This window comes from Eptesicus fuscus, chromosome 12 (assembly GCF_027574615.1).
Source record: "Eptesicus fuscus isolate TK198812 chromosome 12, DD_ASM_mEF_20220401, whole genome shotgun sequence".
Taxonomy (NCBI): Eukaryota; Metazoa; Chordata; class Mammalia; order Chiroptera; family Vespertilionidae; genus Eptesicus; species Eptesicus fuscus.
In genome coordinates, this window is record NC_072484.1 from 31,057,782 (window position 1) to 31,081,075 (window position 23,294).

The 23,294-nt window shown below is 49.3% G+C and overlaps 1 protein-coding gene across 2 annotated transcripts in view; it reads right to left on the reverse strand.

The window, feature by feature from the left end:
* Positions 1-14,137: 14,137 nt before the first annotated feature.
* The window catches only part of PSMF1 (proteasome inhibitor subunit 1), a 40,319-nt gene continuing 31,162 nt past the window's right edge, over positions 14,138-23,294 (reverse strand). For both annotated transcript variants that reach the window (XM_054723792.1, XM_054723791.1), the window contains exons 6-8: positions 16,384-16,437; positions 15,099-15,257; positions 14,138-14,549 (exon numbers count right to left, since the gene is read on the reverse strand). In XM_054723792.1, the coding sequence (XP_054579767.1) occupies positions 14,498-14,549; positions 15,099-15,257; positions 16,384-16,437 (265 nt within the window). In that variant the 3' untranslated portion in view covers positions 14,138-14,497. The remainder of the gene's footprint in view (positions 14,550-15,098; positions 15,258-16,383; positions 16,438-23,294) is intronic.

Consider the following 23,294-nt stretch of genomic DNA (forward strand, 5'->3'; position numbering starts at 1 on the left):
AACTACTGACAAGGAAAGGAAGTGAGTTCCAGGGGGCAGGGAGATATAGGTGTTTGAGGACGAGGGGAGACATTGTCTGGTCCGAATGGCCCTGGAAGGCGTTGAGAGTACATGCCTTCTAGGCCACGGGTGGGAAGATCCTAAAGAGCTCATTTCAGTGAGCCCCCTGACTCCGTGCAGATCCTGCTTAACTCCATCTCCACTAGCCATGGGGGCCTTGGATCCTGGCTGTCTCTTGGGGGTGGGCAGGGGGTCTGTAGGCTAGAGCAGCCCTGATTAGAGCTGTAACCTGAGCCTTCAGTCTGATGAGTGGAACATCTGGGCAGTGAACGTCACAGCTTCTATGGAAGATCAAGTATCTGCCCCTGCCGGCAGGTTTTGCCAGAAGCAGAGGGCTAGGGGAGGGCTGGAGGGCACAGGGCTGTTCAGCTTGGCCTGCCAGGTGCTGTTCCTGGTGATGAAGGGATGATGTGGTTTGAAAAGAACAAAGCTTCAAGATGGTGAAAGATTCACAGGTCAGGGCTTCCACCACTGTGTCCGTTTCCCCTGGGCTCCCGGCGAGGAGTGGATGCACAAGGTGGCACGAGCCATTCCAGGTAAACGACAGTAGAATGGAGCATCCCACATGATGAGCTAAGGCCCTTCAAATTCATAATGATAATAAAAACACAAAGCCAAGCCATATGGATTACTGGGATGGTGGGGGACTCATTTGGAGACTAAACATGTTGAGTAGATGCACCTGGGATCATCAATTCCTATAGTTTAAATGCAGTGAATTGTATTTAGGAGCTAAATCAGAAGATTAAATCCCAGGAATCTCAGGTTTTCTCTAAGCCAGAGAAGCCTGCTTTGCATCCTAATGCAGAAATTCCTTTAGAAAATGTGTGTAATGGATCGAGGCAGTCATTACCTTGTCAGTGAATTAAGAAAACCTGAGAGATGCCGAAAACATTTCTCCAAGATTGCAGCTGAAATCCCCCCGTCAGTGGATGAGAAATGAGGTTAGGGAGGAGTCAGCAAGGAGAGAGGCATCAGGTGCCGAGGACTTTCTTTGCAGGCCTTTTGGGGGTAAGTGCGGAGTGGGCCCACAGGACCCTGTGGTCACTGGAACGGGCCTCACCTCCAGGAACTGCCTCTCCCACCAGACATGCTACGAGGGCGCACGACTTGCTTTTCCTGGTGTGTTAGAACAGATAGCGATGTGGGAGTTGGGAAGACTGGAGTTGAACCCAGGCTCTGCTCTTTACTGGCTGTGTGACATTAGGCAAGTTGCTCCACCTCCGAGTGTATCGTTTTCTTTATCTGTGAAGTGAGAAGAATGAAAGCTCGGGCTCAGGGAGGTGGTAGGAGATGAGATAGAGACCTGCATGGAATGAAGTCCGGTCAATGCTCGGTCAATGCTCAATCTCCTCCCCGCCTCAGCTGGAGATAACTGGATTAGGCCTAAAACCTCAGGGTCAACTGTCTGCCTTTTTTCTCTCACACCTCATCCTACCCACCCGCAGATCCTGGTTCTATCTTCAGACTCTGACTGCTGCCCACCCTCTGCTCCCGATTCAGCCAACACTCTGTAGCCAGATGAATCCTGTTAAAAGGTTAATTGGGGCAGGTCACTCCTCCGCTCAGAACCCTCCTATGGCTCCCTCTCACTCCAGGCAAAAGCAGAAGTTGTTGCCCTGGCCAGAGGAGGGTTTCCTGGGAAGGCCCCTCACTTGCATAGGCTCCAAGGTCCTGAGTCAAGTTTTTATTTGTAATTTTGATTTTTAAAAGGATGACCTCCTAAATTGCCTAAGTTTTAGGTCCCCCACACTGGGGTCTGTCCCTCACAATCCTATATAATACAAGTCTAATATGCAAATTGTTCCCTTGGGCGGTTTTTCGACCAAGAGTTCAACTGCTCGCTATGATGTGTGCTGATCACCAGGGGCCAGCGTGGAACATGGCAGGTGTAGGCGATGCACTATGACCTCTCACCGGCTACTTGGGGGTGGGGGTGACGGGGATGAAGGTGCGGTGAGAATGCGGGGTGTCCGCCAAGCTAACTCTCACTCCCCCGCTACCCTCCCCCAGGACGCAAGGGCTTGCGCTGGGGAGGTCTCTCTATCCCTCCCCCCCCCCCCCCCCCCCCGTGGCCTTCTCCTGGTGAGTCGGGCCACAGCCACTGGGACCTGCCGCAGCCGCCTGGACTGTAGGGGCTGGTCTCCATGGGTTCACGCAGGAGGCGGTCTGCAAGGCCGGCTGGGAGCACGCTGTCCGCCCAGCTTCCGTGTGGTGCTATTGGGCGGCCTAGAGGCTCATGCTGTGCCCCCGCCCACGGCGTCTGGCCACGCTCACCACAGCATCGTGTGAGGACTCGGGCACTGTGACTCACTCAGGTGGAGGGGGGGGGGGCATAGAGGGGCCCGGGGACTCAGGTGCTGCCCAGGGCGCAGAGGTCACCTGGGACCTGCCCTTCCATGCCAGACGCTCATGCTCCAATCGCAGGCCAGGCCTAGGGACTGCACCTGTGTACAAATTTCGTGCACTGGGCCTCCAGTGGCCTATAAAACCCTAAGCAATATGGCCCCGGGGCCTTCCTGACCTTGTTTCCCACCCCTTGCCTCTGGCTTATTCCAGGAAAGCCATACTCGCCTCCTTGCCTTCCTGTTTCAGGGCCTTGGTGCCACTTCATGTGGGAGAGGTGAGGGTCTCCCTGATGGCAGAGGACCCCTCTCCCCAGCCTTATCAGGAGACAGCCAGGTTCCAGCTAGTCTTGGGGACATTTGCCGGGTGTTTAGGAGCCTGAGATCCACCAGCCTGATTCTCCCTCACTCAAGGGAGTGCCCAGGCCTGGACCTTTGGAGCCCCAATATCCATCATCGCATCTGCCCACCTCAGGCATCCTCTGCGTCTCCCAGCTGAAAATGCCTGCTGCTGGAGATTCCACCATTACGCTCCCTTCCTTGGGAATAAGCATCACCTTCTTAGGGATGTTATTTATTTATTTATTTATTTATTTATTTATTTATTATATGTTTCTTTTAAAAAAAATCTTTATTGTTGAAAGTATTACATATGTCCCCCTTTCCCCCGTATTGACCCCCTCCAGCCCGTCCTGCCCCCCACCCCAGGCCTTCACCACCCTATAGTCTGTGTCCATGGGTTATGCATATATGCATACAAGGTCTTTGGTTGATCATCTCCTACCCATCAATCCCCACCCCTCTTCCCCTCCCCCAGCCTTCTCCAAGATTCCACACTCTGTTCCATGCTTCCAAATATCTGGATCCACTCCATTCATCAGTTTATTTTGTTAATAAAATTATGGGGATTCTCTTTAAAATGTCCTCTTCCTTCCATGTATGCACCTACACATACACATACATGCACACATTGTGCATGAACACACACACACTCGCGCACACACAGCTCTCTCTGGTCTGACCTAGCTCAGAAGCCAAGGACATGTGCTCTTGCAGCAGCTCCCAGCCAGGGCGGCCTCTGGGCTATTGATAACATTTTCTCTTTCTCAGAAGCCACAGGCCTTGCAGCTCCCAGGATGCTAACTCATAGCAACAGTCTCCCCTCTCCATGCTAAGCTGCTCTCTCTATCCTTCCTGCTCCCTGACGGGTGGAAGCAGAGAGATGTCCAGGGAGCATTTTCTACCTGGAATTTGGTGTGGTTCTGGGCTGGGAACCAGGTGAGCAAGGTCCTGCAGGCCATCCCTTCCCTGTAGGCCTTCGGGCAAATCATTCCACCTCCCTGGTCCTCCAAATAAAATTTGGAACCTCCCGACCTGCCTTCTCCGGGGATTGAGGGAAACGGGGAACCAAGCAGAGGCTCTTCAAAGCTACGGGCACGTTACCCTGTGTCTGGAGAGCTTCGGGGGGGCATGAGGGGGGGAGGGAGGGAGGCATCACTGAGAGACACAGGAGGTGGATTTCTGTCTATAGGTTCTGTTTGGGAGGGAAGTGGGGTGTCGGTGGTACTGATGAAGTCAAGGAGACGCCGCCAGCTGCATCTGCTGGTTTTCCTGGGAGAGAATGGGCTTCCTTGTCCACGAGGAGGTAAACTCCAGCTAAGGGAAGGAGAAGCTTGGTGAGACCTGCCTGGGCTGGAGTGGTAGGGAGCTCCTTGTCAGTGGAGGTATGTTAGCAGTTACTGGTCAAGGGTTGGGTATCTTCAGGGATAGAGTAGTGGAGTCAGGCAGGATTTAGTCAAGAGGCTCCCCAAGCTTCCAACTCCCCTCCTTTGAGAAAACCCAATGCCCCAGTGACCAGAGCCTGGCGAGAGAGAGTAGCACCCCTGGGCATGCTGTATCTTTTTGTCTTTGGTAGGAACACCCTCTTCCTCACATCATTCTTCTTCCTGGGCCGGGTTGTTAATGAGCAGTGGGAGGGCCCAGGGTAGCTGAATGGTGCAGAGGATGGCAAGACTGTCGCCTCCTTCCTCCGAGGAGGCCAGGCACTTCTGAGCTTTCTGAGTGACTGGGGGCAGGGCCCCTTATGGAGGGGGTCCAATGGGAATCATCCATCAGATAAAAGTACAAAGGCCCTGCAGGGCTCTGGAAGCTGATTCCCTGGATGCTTGGTGGCTGCTTAATGCCCTTGAGCCTCTGTTTTCTCATCTGTGAAATGGGGGTGCTAATAACCATGCCTTCCTCATAAGACATGGTGAGCAATAAATGAGTTGGCACCTGCAAAGCAGTTAGCACAGTGCCTGGCACTTCATAATCCCTCAATAATGTTAGCTATTCCCGTCCATCTGTCCATTCATTTACACCTCATCTGCATTCTTCCCTGGGCAAGGCACTGTGGGGCAAATGGCACCTGCCCTTGAATTGGTCACAGACCATCTAGGGAAACAGGACAGTGCCCAGTAGGCGGTGTGTGTGTTGGGGGCTGGGGGTACAGAGGAAGCACAGGATTGTCTGACTGAGTTGGGGTCAGAAAAGGCTTTTGTTTTTTGTGTTTTTTATTTTTTGTTTTATTTTAGAAAAGGCTTTTGTGGAAGGGATGATAATAGGAATCTTAAAACAGTGAGGCAGTATTGGATGAGGGGGGCAGGAAAGGTATTCCAGGCAGAGGAACAGCATAAACAGAGGCTGAGGGGCATAAAACAGCCCGGTGTGTACTGGGGAGAAGCAAGCTGGGAGGGAGGCCTGCGGGTTCTGTGCTGGAGTGTCGAGATGAGGCATGCTGTAAGGCAGGGGCATCATCATGGGAGTTGGCATTTCGTCATCTATAGAATGGGGCGACCAGTCCTCAAATCATAGGGTTGTTATGAGGACTCAAGTTCATGCTGGTCCAGCACCTTGCACAGGGCCTGGTATGTGCTGAGGCTCAGTCAGCCATTACGATTGCTTGCAGATGTGTGTGGCAGGAAGACTCTGGAAGCCACGTGTATTGAAGGGGTGACACTGGCACTGGGGAGGCCAGTCCCTGGGACTGTGGTCTCCAGCTGCAGCCAGGGAACTGACCTCAAAATCTAGGACTCCATCTCGGCAGCCTGTCCCTTCTCAGCATCTGAGCTGCCAAGACTGAAGTGGCAGCTGCTGCTCTCCTGGACCTGGGGGAAGGGTAATGAGGACAGCTGGCCAGGGGAGCTGGGTGGTGGGGCATCTGGGCCAATACTGAGGTAGGGTCAAGGGCATTCAGAAAAGGCCATCCCTCTCTCTCTCTCCCAGTTCTTCTCTTCCTCCAATCTCTCCCTACCCTTCTCTTTTTGATTCCTCTCTCTGTGTCCACATCTCCTTTTACTGGAGCCACTCCTAGGGATTACATACCCACAGGTGAATTGTTATTATTGCTGACTCACCGACAGCATCTGACTCTCATCCTGAGTCTCCACCCTCCCCCATAAAAAATGAAAGCAGGGGCCCAAATGCCAATGCCTGCAGGTGACATTCACGAATGAAGCAGGTGGCTGTGGACAGCAGTGGCGGGATTAAAAGGGGCGCTGTGTCAGCGCTGGCTGGCTGTTGCACTATGATGGATGGGTTTAGGGTTGCCAGAGTTCATGATTTAAAAAAAAGCAGCTGGACATCTGGACCTCTGTGTAGGTAAAAGGGTGGAGAAAAGGATTATCCTACTGCCTGAGAATTGTGACGGGCCAAATCTGAGGACAAGGGAGTGTTCTCCTGGGATGTTACCTGCTGGGCCCAGGCATCCCCCCACCGCTGCCCAGGGCTTACTAAATCACTCACAGAGACGGGAGTTCTCCCAGGAAGTGGACTAGCTCTGCCTCCCAGCTGGAGGCTGCTGAACTGCATGGCCTGCAGACCACTCGAGTACTGCTCATCCAAGATGATCCATTCTTCCAACAAAGATCTGAGTGTCAACTCTGTGCTGGTTTTGGAGGTATAGCACCAAACAGATGAAAAATATAAGGAAGGTGTTCTCGAGGGCTTGAAAGGCATCTTCTGGAGCATAAGGGCGATTGTGAACATAGGGACGAGGTCTGTGTCTGACCTGCAGAATTTCTGATGTGGGAGGCCCATGGGAACAGCCATGCTAGCTTGAAGGGATGGTGGTATTGACAGTTAGGGGGGAAGAAGGGAAGTCCTGCATCCCCTCCCAGCGTTCTGAGGCCTTGGAGGGCGGTGAAGGACCCCGGTGTTCCTGGGCTCCAAGTGTTGATGAAGGGCAGTGAAGGGAGGCTGGAGCGTGGGGTGGTACCGGTGGCTATGCAGCCCAGCATACTTCCTTAAGAAGCAGATGGACTGTGGGGCCTCTGGAGAACTGGACAGAGACCCTGACTACCCGACTCCTCTCTGAGAGTCTAAGATGAAGCTCTAACCATTCCCCAAATTATTCATGTTGTCTACTGGAGACCCCAGCATCAAAAAAACAACAAACACAAAAACCACCAACCAATCAAACCCCCCCACCTACCCCCCACACACACCAAAAACAGTGTGAATTAGAATAAGAGCACCTCCCCACAATCCCCAACATCATGGCCAGTGAAGAGACAGTTTATCTTTCTCCCTTCATCCTCCCTACCCCACCATAGTGGAGCAAGGGTTTAAGAGATCAGAGGAGACATCCTAGAACTGGCTGTGAGTAGGAAAGTTTTAAATTGGACTGAGTTTGAAAATCAAATTGACCAGTTAGCTATTGGTTGGACGCTCACCGCTGAGATGAGAAAGGGGGAATAGACAGAGGTTGGTAGAATAAAAAGAAAAGACTTCCTGCTACTGTATTTCAGTGAGCCAGTCATGCATCACACATTAGATCATCACATTTTTTACATGAAATAGTGTCCTCTCTGTGCCAGGCACTCTTTTAAGTCTTTACCTCTACTAGCTTATTTAAACCTCATAACCACCTTGGAGAGTGGATGCTATCTTACTTCCATTTTACAGATGAGGCAGCCGAGGAACAGGTGGGTTAAGTGACTTACCCAAGGTCACAAGGTGAGAACTGGTAAATAGCAGTCAGGACTCAAATTCAACAATATGCCGTGGTGCATCTTACTAAATTTAATAACATGCAGGCCAGTCAGAGCATGTTTGTGGACAGATATGGGCTGTGGGCTGCCCCTCTGAGGCCCATGGTTTAAATGTGAGCTGGGAAGTTCTGTGGGGGAGAGGGCAGGTGGGAGAGTATTGAACTTGGTCAGGTACCCCGCCCACTTAAAATCATGGAATCTCACAGATGGACAGGACCTTGGCAACAGTCAGGCCCACCTTTATCCCCATTTTACAGAGGGGAAGAGCTGAAGGACTTGCCCAAGGTCACCATGGCTCAGGGCCCTTGCATGTCCCTCTCTTCTTCACAGGCTTCTCGCTTGAATTTATGCCCTGGGCACCAAGCAGTCTACAGGATGAGACTGTGCTCCTGTGCTTCTAATCTGAAGGAGGGGAAGGACACCTACAGCCAGGTGCCCGTCTTTTAGGGATGCCTGTCTGTCCCAGGAGTGGGCCATCCTGGATTGGGTAGTAGACTCTGACCTAACCTGGCCTAAAGGCTGCTTCTGGCAGCTGCGAGGAAGGTGGGCGCTGACCAAGGTGCTGAACTTGTATGGCTCCTTCCTCTTACTGCTGAGGGGGAAAAGGGAGGTGGAAGAGACTAGGGGGAAAGAGAAGAGGACTTACATTTTAGTCACTTGGGGGCCAACCTGTTTGGGGCATTTTTAGGGAGAGCCTTGGAGCTAGAAATTCTGTGGTCTGCATGACCTTGGAAAGGTCACTTAACTGCTCTGGGCCTGCTTTTTCATCTGTTCAATGGGGAGAGTAGCTCCTATCCTACTCAACTCAGGAGGCAGAGGTGAGCGTTATTTGGTGACAGAGCCCTGCACAGAGCCCAAGCCCATTTCTGGGGCCCCGTGGAGGCGCTCAGGCGCTCACCATAACAGGGATTTCGTGGGCCTGCTTCTTCTGTTTAATGCTCCTGTGCAGATGCCCCTAACCTGGGTGCCCTGGGCACCGTGGCTGTATGTGGAAGTGCTCAGATACAGGAGATAACACCTCACAAACAGGACAGGACTGAGTTAGGAGTCTTAGACCATCCTGGGGTCATGTTCCTGTCTCACACAAGCCCTGACTTCGTTTTCCAGCTTCAGAAATAGGTTTTCTGAAGGGATCCATGCTCTTCACCTGCATAGGATGCAGCGGTTCTACCGAAAGAGCTTTAGAACCAGGCAGACCCAGGTTCCCATCATGCTACCACCCCCAGAGGGCAAGTCCAGCACCTCAACCAATGCTCCCAACAGTGTTATGGCAGCGGTGGCTAGGATACCATACATGACTAGAAAAAGCCTAGTACTCCGAGTACCAGATAATGCTTGTTTCCAGCACTGGAGGGCAGTTTCCCTTCTTCTTGTCCATGAGCCCCCAGGCTTATCTACTCATGTGATTCAGTAATAGTAACAGCTGGTAGCCACTGAGCTCCAACTATCTGTTTATAAGACACATTATCTGGCCGGACCCTACAACAATCCCGAAGGTAGAGGCGATGTTCACTTTGCAGATAAGGCCACCCACCGGCAAAGGTAGGGCTGAGAGTGCACCCATGCCTGCCTGATTCTGAGACCCCGGCTTGGTTTTGAGCAAATTACTGGACCTTTCCAAAGTGTCTTTTTCTGGCCTAGAAAATGAGGATAGTATCGCATTATGGTTATTATTTGAAGATATAATGTATTCTATAGTACAAGAATGTATGCATATTTAAAAACATATGAGACACATTTGATTCACGGGTCAAGCGAATGGAGGTAAAAGTAGAAAAACTTAAAACAAGGGGCTCTTGCATGCACTAATCATATTGTGCCATGAACCAAGAAGATTGCACCTGATATCCAGGTGAAGGAAAACATTGTAGTTTGTACACTAGAGCATCTTAAACTTTAATATGCACATAAGACTCGCATTTAATAAGTCTTGGATGCAGCCTGAGAGTCTACATGTCAAACAAGTTTCCAGGTGCTGCTGTTGATTTGTGTACCAATGTAGAAAGTCTTTTCCTCCCTTCTCAGTTCTCAAACTTGCCTGATAATGTGAATCACCTGAGGAACTCATAAACATGGATTTAAAGGCCCTTCCCTGAGATCTGGATCCCGTCTGGCTTGGGCTCAGGGTGTACAGTATACTTTAGGAGCAAGCATCGCAGGAGACCCTTTGGTTCGGGTGAGCTGGGGAAGCATGGCTGGCAGTGCAGACAGACACAGGAGACCAGGACACCAGACCTCTGTCCCAATGCACCTTCCTGAATGAAAGGTGGGAAAAGGGAACAAAGACATTTTCCGGGCTCTCTTGCAGCTATGGTTAGAGAGATAATATAGGTTCTATCAGATGCATTCAGTTAAGCCTTGAATTTGAACCTAGCTGAGTGGGAGTCAAGATGGCAGTATAAAGGGCGTTCACTTTCTGTTGAAAGTTGCTATGTGGCTCTGGAGTTTCCTGATCCCCAGATCATGACAATGATGATGTAACCTTGCTAAATCTCTATACCCCCCCCCCCCCCCTTTTTTTTAAAGCCCAAGTCATTTCTGTTTACTGCAGCTTAACCACTGGACTAACTGTTCAGCAGGACCCCACTCCCCCTCCCCATCACATCACTCTCACTTATTTTATGCAGTTCATATGGGACATGGCTTTATGGGGCCACCTAGGCTCCTCTATTAGACTGCACAGTTAGCCTCAGTAGGGACTGGGCTTTTCACTTGGTATCTCCTACCCAGCCCTGCCACTAGTGGAATATTGGAACCTCATTATCATTGCTCCTCTTTGCATTTTAGAGTCTGTCCCTAGTCACTTGAGACTTGCCACCCATCATTGCCCACATTTCCTGCCTTTTGACCCACCCTACAGGTCAGATCCAGGGCCAAGCATAGCTGAAGTGAGTTGGGTGTGTCTTGTGGTATCCCGAGGACAAACAAAAGCTGAGGACTTGGCTGCCTGTCATTGAATCTCTCCAATGGTTGGTAGTGGCCCACAAGCAAGCATGTTTTATGAGAGAAAGCTGAGGATATGAATGTGTGTGTGTGTGTGTGTGTGTGTGTGTGTGTGTGTGTGGTGTCTTTCCTCTCCTTGGTGGTGGGGCCTGTCTTATTGGCACAGCACCAAAGTAGACAAGATTAGAAGGAGGCAGAGGACATTAACTGTCCCACACATTCTAATTCTCCTTCTCTGAAGTGAGGCATGGATCAGTAACAGAATGTCACGACAGTAGAAAGGGAAGCCGCGAGGGAAGCCGAGTTCCAAAGAGTGAGGTTGTGTGGAGCTTGCTACCGCTTTCTAACAATGTGTCAGCAGGTACTGGCCATCCAGCAGGAATATAAAGTCTCCATTTTGAACATAATACATTGGAGTCAGGGTCTCAAGAGACTCATGGCTTCTTAATGGAGGTTGTCAGAAGCTCATGACTGAGTAGATGACTGCAATGAGAAACACAGCCAGCTCAAAATTAGGAGGAGATAAGGCAAGAAGAGAAGGTGGGGATGTGGGGGCTGCCAGGGATGGTAGTGCAGTGGTCTATGGCACTTCACCAAAAGACAGAAGTTGGAATAAGACCTTTATTTCACTTGTAAGCCACCAGATAAACAAAGTTCAAACCAAGTGAAAGTGATGCCATGAATGTCACTAGACCTGGAAAGGTCACGGAAACTTAACTGCAGACAGCACCTGTCCGATTCACATCCAGCCCAGAACCTTCCCCAAAATTCGAACCCAATTCCTCTGTGGCTCACCAGCCATGGCCATCCCAAAGGTTATCACCAAAGCCATGGTCTGCTCCCCAAGGGGGACTGGCTCTGGTCTCTACCTTATTTGGCCTAGGTAAAAATTCTTTTTTATTTTTTATTTTTATCCTCACCCAAGGATATTTTTCCATTGATTTTTTTTTTTAGAAAGAGTAGAGGGGAGGGAGAAAGGTGGTGGGGAGAGAAACATCAATGTCAGAGAGACACATCGATTGGTTGCTTCCCATTTGTACCCTGACTGGGGCAGGGATTGAGTCTGCAACTGAGGTATGTGCCCTTGACTGGGAATTGAACCCATGACCTTTGGTTCGCAGGCCGACACTCTAACCACTGAGCAAACTGACTAGGGCAAAATTCTTTTTTTTTTTTTTTTTTAAATAGAGGACAAAACCACAATGAGATACCACTTCACACCAACTAGGAGGGCTATACACAAGAAGACTAACAAATATTGGCAAGGATGTAGGGAAACTGGAATCCTCATATCCTGCTGTTGGGAATGTAAAATGGCACAGCGAAGTTGGAAAACAGTCTGGCAGTTCCTCAAAAAGTTTAGTATCAAGTGATCGTATGATCCAGCAATTCCATTCCTAGGTTTATACCCAGGAGAATTAAGAACATATCTCTACACAAAAATTTGTACACAATGTTCACAGCAACAGTATTCATAATTGCCAAAAAGTAAAAACAATCCAAATGTCCATTAAGTGATAATGGATAAAGAAAATGTGGTATATTAATACAATAGAATATCATTCAGCCATAAAAAGGAATGATGCACTGATACATGCTATACAACATGGATGAACCTTAAAAACATTAACGGAAAGAAGCCAGGTACAAAAGGCCACGTATTATATGATTCCATTTATGAGAACTGTCCAGAATAGTCAACTCTTTAGAGACAGAAAATAGCCTAGTGGTTGCCTGGGGCTGGAAAGGGGGGGGATGGAGAGTGGAGGTTGCTTTTTTGGAGTGGTGAAAATGTTTAGGAATTAGATATAGTGATGGGTGCACATAATGCGGACACACTAAAAACCACTTAAATGCGCAATTTTAGAAGGGTGAACTTCATAAGTATGTGAATTATATACAAAGTTATTTAAAAAAAGAGAACTAGGTTTTTAAGTGCTGATATTTATTAAGGCTCCAACCTTTAGGGTTCCAAAAAACAAACCTGAACCGTTCCCATTTGCTGCTTGGCAATTACTTATGGCTGAAAAGGAATGACGTGGCCTGACTACAAGCACAGACAGCTTGACCTAGAAGTTCCTAAAAGCCCACATGGAACTAAGACATCTGTGTTACTCAATGTCCTTGATGCAAGGAGACCCATGCACAAAAATGACTGATTCTGAAGATGAATCACGAAAGTTTCTGTTTTCAGAAAACAGAATTATGTATTGGACTATCCTTTCGACCTCTGCTACTAGTAAATCTAAGTGGCAAATTTATTGTTTCGATCTTGTCTTTTCTCTGAGTCAGGGTTCTAAAAGTGATCTATCCCCCTTCCCTGCTTGTCAGATGGTCTCTGGTCAGATGTTCTTTTAAATGCCTCCTTTTATAGTAAAGGATGCTTTTATGAGTAAATTGCCCATGTCCTTTTGGTAGCAGGTATGACCCAATTGCAAAACAAAAACATTCCACCATCGCTGGCCCCTGGGGAAGCAAACTAGGATTGATGACTACATTTGCAGCTCTGCCTCACCTTGGGTCCTTCTCCAGAGCACACGTGTTCTAAAGGACCGAGGTGGTCTTTTACTAGATCAGTGCTTGAGATGGGGTCTGCCAGAAATGCCCAGAGAGCCCACTCCTGTTAGCCTCCCCACCCTGGCCCAGCCTCCACATCTCAGGTTGACCTTGGGCCTATGGGCCAATTTATTCTACCCCTAATCCACTCTCCGGCAGGGCAGACAGGCAGTCCCAGGCTATAGCATATTAGCAGACACCTCAGAAAGGCTCTGGTAGCCCCTGACCACAGAGAAATAATATGTCCTAATTTAGGGGAAGGAACCCAAGGAGCTGAGAAGTGAAAGGACCCAAACATGGCTGAAATGCTAGTTGTGGAGCCAAAGTGACTAGTGCTTTGATGTCTTGCGTCTGAGCCTGGTGCTCTATGGTGCTCTCTCCACTCCAGCATAAGGTTCATCACTGATCACTTCTGTCAGGCCTCCTCGGGCTGAAAAGGATCCGGAGAACACCAAAGGTCAGGTGGGCCTGGACAGAGGGCACAGGCTTCCAGAGGTGGAAATCCCTGGGGTGAATGCCTTCCTGGGTTGTTTCGTGCTTGACTAGTTCTTCCATCCACCCCAGCCAATGGCTTTGAGGCTGGCCTCCCGCTCCTCCCGGAGTTCCACACCATGCTCAGATGGAGCCCGTGTTCCTGTGCTCGGCTAGGCCCACGGGGGGCGCGAGGCACAGAGTTAGACTCTGTAAGTACCACATAAAGCCTTGAACCTTCTTTCTTTTCCTTCTGCCCCAGTTCCCAGGGGTCGGCATACACAGAAGCAGACATCAGAATGGGAAGGGCACCTCAGATTCCATAGGTGGCACAAAGCCATGGGAGGGGAAGGGACTTAGGGTCACTCAATAAGTTAGTGGTAAAAAGAGATCAGTGCTCAGGTCTGTTCTGTTTGTAGGCTGCCACTGCCCAGTCACAGACTAAGGCGGAACTGGAGGGTTCTGCCCTCCAAGAAGCATGCAGTCTTTCTGCAATGTGCCTGCCCGTGTGAAACCATCCTGGTGGCCTATGAGGTTTCCAGTCACTCATTTCATCCACACAGCCATACTGGGACCCATCTTGGTGATGTCAGGAGCCAACAGCAATTTATGAAGGGAAGGTGCCTGAGAAGTAAGAACTGGCCCAGGGAAGGAAAAGTCATTTAGCCCCACAAAGATTCAAGCTCAAAAGTCTCATAATTGGAAGGAACTGTGCAGTAAAGAAAAATGGAAGACGGCAACATGACTTCTGTATTGACATTTGGTTCTTAATAATAACATCCAAAATGCATTTTGTTCTTATAGCGCTGCACTGGGTAGAGGGTATATGTTGCCGGAGTTTCCCTTGGGAAGTGGGGAGGAGCTGGTGGTGAGAGAGTCTGACTTCTCTTTGGGACCTATATGCAGCCAAGTGGAGAGCTGCAGCAGGTGCTGTGACTCTGACAAGGAGTAGGGAGGCAATCCCAGCCAGCCTGCAAACACATGGGCAGAGTCCCTTGCCCCCAGCCCGTAAGAACACGGTTGCTGATGGGGCCAGAGGTGGTAGCTCCAGGAGAGTGGAGGGAAGGCTGGGATGTTACATTCTTGAGGCTTTCACAGGTACATGTCATCGTAGCCCGGCGGGGGGAGATGGTCTGGGTTAGGTCTGGAATGGAAAGAGGGGCTGGTGAGTTGGGAGTGATGGAGGGTCAGGGGCCCACAGGCGGACAGGGCCCTGAGCTGAGGGAGCCTATACTCCAGAATGATGGGGTGGTTCGTGGAATTTAAGAGCACACACGTGTACTCTAGAGCCAGACAGACTGGGACTGAATCCTGATTCTTCTACCTTGGCTAAGTTACTTCATCCTTCAAGGCCTCCGTTTTCTCCATCTACTAAATGTGGACAGTAATATCTATCCATGAGTGTTGATAAGGATCCAGGGGGTTCCTGACACAGCTAAACACAGTGAGGGAGTTGCTTCTCCTCTCCTGGGTCCTCTCTAAGGGGAACTGGACGGAGGGAGGCACTGAGGAACGGGGCGCTCCTGGAAAGCTTCGGGAAAGCTTCTGGCAGGGCCTGGAGGAGGCTCCACTCTCTTGTCAGTGGGGCATGGAGCTACTGGCATCTGTGCCTGGTGTGATGACTTCGTTCCTGCAGCACTGAGACGCGCTGTCATCAGGTCCTACTTCTCAGCATACCTGAGTGAATACCTACCCCGCTGGGCTGGTCCCAATGGGTCCGAAGGGGTCAAAGCGCGCTCCTGGAGGCACAGCGCCTGGAGGAAGCCGGTTTGGGAGGCCCGAGGATGGGTCAACATGTACTCTTGGGAAGCCAGATCTCAGAGGATCCACAATCATGCCACCTCTTCGATACCTGAGGCAAGAAGGAAAAATGGGTCTGCAGGTATGGCAGGGAGCTATTGGAGAAGAGGTGAAGGAGGTGAGAACAGACTAAGAATTAAGAATGCCTGGGCTACTCCTGCATGGTGGCTCAAGCAGACACACGGGGATGACTGCCTGAGCACCGGCAGGAAGTGGGCAAGAACACAAACAGCACAGTTGGACTTCTGGATCTCCAGGGTCCCTGAGCCTACAAAATGGAGACTCCTGCCATGACCTGTACCCAAGGGGGGCAATTTGATCAAGAACAGGTGCCAGAATTCGCCAAGGTCAACGCAGAACCATCATGGCAGAACCATTACGCAGCTCTGCAGGGCACTACTTTAGGTCTAAGGCCTAAGGATAACATTGAGACAATCCATGCTGCTAGCTTTTCTGCTGTTTATTTAAAGAACCCCAGGGCAATCTATGGACTGCCTGTGGGTCTTCCATCTGGCTCCTGACAGCATCTCTCTCATGAAGTTACATGGACCCAACCTCATGTGCTCAAACTAGGATACATGTGCTGATGTTCCCCTAAACTTTGAGGTCACTGTTCAAGCTTAACTGTGCACTTCTGTGACTTCATCACTGTCTAAAAATCAGATGGTCAAGCTGGGACACTTTGCAGCAGAGGTTAAAATCTAGTGTGACTCATTCAGAGAAGACAGTGCATAGCTCAGGCTGTGATGACTTTAGTGGGTGTGTACAAGAACCACCCAGAGCTTACTGGGGATTAAAGACTCCCCTTATCAAGCGAGGTGACCTCTGAGTAGCCCTGAGATGTCCTAAGGTCTCTGTAGCCCACACCTGATAAACCCATATGGTATCCGCCCTCCAAGGAGGGGGCTGCTGTTCTCCACATCGTAAGAGGGGCCAGAAAGGACAGAGGAGCTGCCTGCTGTGCTGGCTTAGCCCCTCCCCTACGCTCAGAGCGCTCCTGCACGGCTCTAGGCAAGACAGAGCAGAATGGCAATGACTTCTCAGCTGCTCGGCAACAGACTGGCTCCTTCCCCACAAAGGAAAACTGATGAAAAAAAAGCTCTAGAATTAGAAAATGAGCTGGGCTGAAAAGCTAGGAGAGCAAGCTGTATTGCTGCCACCTCTCCAGCAGTACTCACCCAAAGGGGTCTAGGTCCTCTCCCCCGACAGCAAATGGGCCCAGGGGATCACACCTGAAACAAACAAGGGACAATTACTATAAGTCCCAGAGCAGCCAGGCACCTGGGCTCCCAGGAGCCTGAACCTGACTCCCAGGCTTGGGGACAAGGGAAACCCCTGTATGAACCATAACACAAGGGATATTTCAAAGTGGCCCTTGGCAGAGACTAACACTGATAATGTTACAATGGCTGAATACAAAGCTACAGAACATGGAGCATCCCAATTGTATAGAAAGAAAAATATTAACAGTGGTAACTGCCACATACATTTTATTTTATTCACACCCTTCTCAAACTCTTAAACTGTGGATAAAGAACCAAGATCTTTTAGACCAGAAGATTATTCTAAAACCCAAAACCAAAAGCTCAGATTTAAAAGCTTCCAAGGGTAGAGTGAGATGTGTACTCACATACAGCGAACACAGTGCTTCTCAACCTTTTCTTTTCATTATGGTCCCTGCATGAAATTTTCCTACCACAAGTGGTATATATCTGTTTATGCACTGTAGCCCACTGGAGGGCCACAAACCATTGTAACCGCTAAGATTTTTTTCACCCCTCCCCCATTACCCTCATTGACAATGCATGAGCTAGGAGAATAAATGGAGATTCTGTATTATACTAGAGGCCCGGTGCACAAAATTTGTGCACGGAAGGGGGTTGTCCCTCAGCCCAGCCTGTACCCTCTCCAATCTGGGACCCCTCGAGGGATGTCCGACTGCCCGTTTAGGCCCGATCTCACAATCCAGGACTGTTGGCTCCCAACTGCTTGCCTGCCTGCCTTCCTGATTGCCTCTAACCACTTCTGCCTGCCAGCCTGATCACCACCTAACCACTCTGCTGCCAGCCTGTTTGCCCCCAACTTCCCTCCTCTGCCGGCCTGGTCACCCCTAACTGCCCTCTCCTGCAGGGTTGATCACCTCCAACTGCCCTCCCTTGCAGGCCTGGTCCTTCTCAACTGCCCTCCCTTGCAGGCCAGGTGCCTCCCAACTGCCCTTCCCTGCTGGCCATCTTGTGGTGGCCATCTTGTGTCCACATGGGGGCAGGATCTTTGACCACATGGGGGCAGCTATATTGTGCGTTGCAGTGATGATCAATCTGCATATTACTCTTTTATTAGATAGGATAGAGGCCTGGTACAGGGGTGGGGGCCAGTTGGTTTGCCCTGAAGGGTGTCCCGGATCAGGTGGGGGTTCCCTTGGGGCGTGGGGCGGCCTGAGCAAGGGGCCTGTGGTGGTTTGCAGGCCGGCTATGCCCCCTGGCAACCCAAGCAAGGCCCTGGTATCTGGAATTTATTGTCCTTCTACAATTGAAACTTTGTAGCCTGGAGCAGAGCCAAGCCTGGGGCTCCCTCCGAGGCCGGCAGCCATTTCTGTTGGGGTTATAATTGAAACTTTGTTGCCTTAAGCGGGTGGGCCCGGCTAGGGTGTGTGGAAAGTTTTGCTTCCCCTGTTGCCGGCGGCAACCCTGGCCTGCTCTCTCAAGCTCCATTCTGCCGCCATTTGTTTGAATTTGTTTACCTTCTATAATTGAAACTTTGTAGCTTGAGAGGAGGCTTAGGCCTGGCTAGGGCAGGCAGAAAGCTTGGCTTCTTCTGTTACCTAGGAAACCTTGCTCTCTGTGGCTATAGCCATCTTGGTTTGGGTTAATTTGCATGCTCACTCTGATTGGATGGTGGGCGTGGCTTGTGGGTGTGTCGGAGTTATGGTCAATTTGCATATTTGTCTATTATTAGGTAGGATAATATATATACACCCACAAAATAGAAAAGCTTTATGTATCTTTATATTCTTTGATCCAACAATTGTATGTCTAGGTATCAATCTTAAAGAAAGAACACTTAATTCAAATTAAAATATCTCACTAATCAAGGGAAATGGGTCAGCCTAATCAGGGACCAGTTAGGTACATTAGGGCATATCCCTAAATTCAGCCAAGGAAACAATGCTCTTAGAATGTTTTAAAATGATGTGTAAAAATGTTTATGTTCGAATGTTAACTGTGGGAGAAAAAGGGATTATCAATAGCCTAAGAAATCAACTGTGAAAAGCGTGGGTGGGTGTGGATAAATAAAACTGAAAAGAAGCGTACTGAAAATATAAACAGTGGTGAGTTTCTTCTATTTCTTCTATAAAGGATATGGATATGAATGTAATAAAATAAAAAAGATTAAGTATTTGAAAAAGTGGTCTTTGGAATCTGCTTGGAGCCCCAGTGAGCAATCTGAACCTGACAGTTCTGGGGCATGGCAAATTCTTCATAAACAGCCCCTAATCTAAGCTTATAGGTTAAGAAGCCATTAATTAAAGATCTGGGAAAAAATCCAAAAGCAGGTGCTTCTCCAATCAGTCCTACCTCATGACTGGAAGATAGTGTGATTTAGATAGACTAGGTTTCCAAGGGAAGGTTATTGTTCCCAAGCTGTGGTTCATGGAGCTGGCAGTCAAAGTCTCTGATGGCCTCCCAACATCCTGCCTCACTGGTCAGACCAGTTGGTGCCAGAGGGCAGCAAGTATTTCACCTATCCCCACCAACTGCCCCCTTCAGAGGAGCAAGCAGAGGGCTTCTAGTGGCTATAAAAATGGCTGGGAGAACAGAGTCTGATGGCTCCTGAAACATGCAGCCATCTCTATTTCTCTCTCCTGGGCCACAGAGGGTGGAAGGAGAGAGGAAATGGAGAACAATGGGGCCTAGAATGGCAACCGCAAGGCCAACCCCAATAATTTGTGTACTTGATATTGCCATAACATATCCTTTAGGCTCACACTCAACACATGCACACTTCAGTGAGCTCATTATGGCACATGTGCAGAATCCATTTTAAAATAGTCTCTGTCCTGGATGTGCTGACTGAGGCTCTAGGGTTTAAAATAAGAAAGTAACTTTTGCACATGATCCCTGAAATCAAGCCCCTACTACTACATCTGGTAATCAACTGAAGGAAAGAGTGTTGTATAATTAACCTGTAGGCACAACTTCTTGGCTGGCCCACAGGACAGTATGTCCCAGCTCTAAAAGGGGCCCCTTTAAAGGATTTGAGGTGAGTCTGTCCACAGTTTCCTTCTTATATGCTCCCCCTCCTCTCAGACACACAACACTCCTCTCCTGGACACACAACTCCGGTGGGCGCCATGCCAATGGCTGAGGTGCTCTGGGGAAGTGGAGCGGCCTCAGGGTTGGGATGAAGAGATGAGCTCTGGACTCTGGGTAGGGAACTACCTAGCTGGTTGGCAGGGTCTATCACCAAACCTTTGCATCCCAGTCTTCTAAGATGTAAATCTAAGTAGTGACACTCACAGAGGCTGCTGTAACGGTGAAACATAGTGTGGCCATGAACAGATCTGCTGGCAGTTCAGAAAGGCCCGGAGGGACGATTAACAGCAGCCACCACTATTTACCGTGAGCTGGCTTTGTGCTAAATTTAGTTTTCAAAAGATTAAAATTTTTAATTTTCTGAATAGGTAATGCATTCACCAGTTTCAAAATTCAAGACTAAAAAAGGATACACACATCCATTATCTTAGGCTAGCTGTGTTTTGGAATTCAGAATTTTTTGTATTTTAGAAAGGTCGGGTGAGTACATGTAATATATATTGTGCAACGCTCCCAGGCAGCACCCTGTACCCAATACCCTACTATTTCTGCAAAATGAATGAATGGTCACAAGTGGGATAAATGAATATATAAGGAGCTTCATGCCACTTTAGGTCAGGTTTTCATATCAAACAAGGTTCAGGACCAATCTGATTTTTGGGGAAAACAAAGAAAACAAAATACCATGGTTTTCAGATCTCTTTTGATTTCAGAATTATTGTTAGGAGATTATGGACTCTGTAAAAGTAAAAAACCTCCTTCTCACTGTCTTCTCTTCCCAACCTTCCAAGTCTTCAGTTTCTTGTATGTCCTTCCAAGGCACTCTTTGCAGCAGCCCTCTGACTATGTGAACTTGTTAGTTCAGAAAAACAACTGACAATATATGTTGCCAATGATAAAATTCAAGCTTTTAAGTGAAAATTAGCAATTTGGAAATATGCATTTATCACTAACTTGATGGCTTCCCAATACTGATGCTGATGAGATTGGTAATATTAATGAATGTGATTTTTTTATATTGTGTAATAAAATGTATCAACATTTAGCAGATCTGCACATCTCAGTGAACCAATATTTTCCAAACAATCCTATCTAATAAAAGAGTGATATGCAAATTGACTGTTACCTCCGCTACACCCACCAGCCACACCCACCAGCCAATCAGGAGCAAATATGCAAATAAGCCCAACCAAGATGGCTGCGGCCACAGAGAGAGCAGGGGGGAGGCTTGGGTTTCCCCGGCGATGGAGGAAGCCAAGCTTTCCGCCTGCCCTTGCCGGCCCAGGCCTCCAATCAATGCTACCAAGTTTCAATGATAGAAGATAATAAATCCCAACAGAAATGGCAGCCATGGAGCTGGAGAGAGCAGGAGGCTAGGGTTGCCCCCGGCGATGAAGGAAGCCAAACTTCTGCAGCCCTGGCCTGCCTTGGCCTCCTCTTAAGGCTACAAAGTTTCAATTATAGAAGATAAATATATCCCAACAGAAATGGCTGCGGCCACAGAGCCAGCAGGAGGCTTGGCTCCGCTCCAGGCTACAAAGTTTCAATTGTAGAAGATAAATAAATCCCAGATACCAGGGCCTCTGCTTGGGTTGCCGGGGGGCGTGGCTGGCCTGCAAACCACCACAGGCCCCTTGCCCAGGCCGCCCCATGCCACCAAGGGAACCCCCACCCTGATCTGGGACACCCTTCAGGGCAAACCAGCTGGCTCCCACCCATGCAGCAGGCCTCTATCCTATCTAATAAAAGAGTAATATGCAAATTGACCATCAATCCAACACACAAGATGGCTGCCCCCACGTGGTCAAAGATCCTGCCCCCATGTGGACACAAGATGGATACCACAAGATGGCCAGCAGGGGAGGGCAGTTGGGAGGGACCAGGCCTGCAGGGGAGGGCAGTTAGGGGTGACCAGGCAGGCAGAGGAGGGAAGTTGGGGGTGACCGGGCCTGCAGGGGTGGGCTGTTGGGGGTGACCCAGGCCTGCAGGGGAGAGCAGTTAGGGGTGACCAGGCCTGCAGGGGAGGGCAGTTAGGGGTGACCAGGCCTGCAGGGGAGGGCAGTTAGGGGTGACCAGGCCTGCAGGGGAGGGCAGTTAGGGGCAAACAGGCTGGCAGGGGAGCAGTTAGGCATCAATCAGGCTGGCAGGGGAAGTGGTTAGGGGGTGATCAGGCTGGCAGGCAGAAGTGGTTAGGGGCAATCAGGAAGGCAGGCAGGTGAGCAGTTGGGAGCCAGCAGTCCTGGATTGTGAGAGGGATCCCAGATTGGAGAGGGTGCAGGCTGGGCTGAAGGACACCCCCCCCCCATGCACGAATTTCATGCACAGGGCCTCTAGTGGATATATGTTTTTCTAATATCATGCATGGTAAAAGATCCACTCAAAGGCATGAAAAACCAGTGGGGTTTAAATGTAATCTATATATATAAAAGCCTAAGCGACTGTGTGACTGGTCAACCTATCGCCGTGACACGCACTGACCACCAGGGAGTAGTCAACTTGGACAGATGAAAAGAGAAACAGGTGATTGAGTCTATGAAAGACTGCAAGCAGATGGGGCTGAGCTGCAGTTTGCATTGGGCGGCTGGGCCATCGGCCCAAATTCCGCCGTTCCCTAGGCACCACTCGTCAACCACTCCAACCGCATCCTCCCTGGGCAGCCGGAACCAAGGGACGGAGGAAGGAAAAAAAGAGACCACGAACTCTGTCCCTAGTGCTCACCTCCTCCTATCAGACCAGAGCCACCCCAGGACTTGCAGGATGGTGCGCAAAGTGGGTGGCCTTGCTGCACTGCTACTGCGACTCCCTGGTCTGCCCCGGGTGCCCCTCGGGTACTCACCCACTTCTGCGAGCCTCAGTCTGCACCCCTAGCGAGGCCACAGGAGCTCCGCCCTAGAGACCCACTTCTCTATAGCTGGGTGCGGCAGACCAGGAGATGCGAGGGGTGGTGGTAGAAGACGGGGGTGTGTGTGTGTGTGGGGGGGTCAGATGCTCAGCTGACAAGGGTGAGCAGGGCCAAGATGAGCGGGAGCAGCTCCTCCCTGGGGCTTTGTGCACTACTACATCCCTTGGGGGATGTTGGATGCTGGTTTCAGCCCGATCCCCGCAGGCCACACCGAGGGACCCCACCTGTGCACGAATCTGTGCACGGGGCCTCTAGTAATGTATAAAGCATCCACTGCAATGGATTTGGATTCTAAATTACAACTAACCCTTAAAGAAACTATCACATGTCAAGTTCTGGTGAAATGCAAAGAATACCCAAGATTATTTGAGAAGCTTATTAAACTATTCCTCTCTTTTCCAACAACCTTTAACAAAAACATTATCACTTATAGACTAACTACAGAAGCAGAAATGAGAATCTGTCTGTCTTCTATGCTAGACAAAGAGATCTGCAACAATGTAAAACAATGTCATTCTTCTCACTAATATTTTTCTGTTTTGGAAAATATAGTTATTTTAATAAAATTTCTTATTTATTTTAACATATAATGGGTTTATTATTGTCATTTTAAAATTAATGACAAAATGTGTATTTTGAAATTATGGGCTGTAATTTCTTATATGATAAACACTGACAGATATACCTCAAACAAGAGCTCCTTGGGGTCCTCAATAATTTCTGAGAGTGCAAGAGGATTCCTAAGACCAAAATGTTTGGGATCTGCCAGCATAGGAAATATAACTCAAGGAAGTTAAAAAATATATATATATCTATATATATCCTATATAATAAAACCCTAATATGCAAATTGACCGAACAGCAGAACGACTGG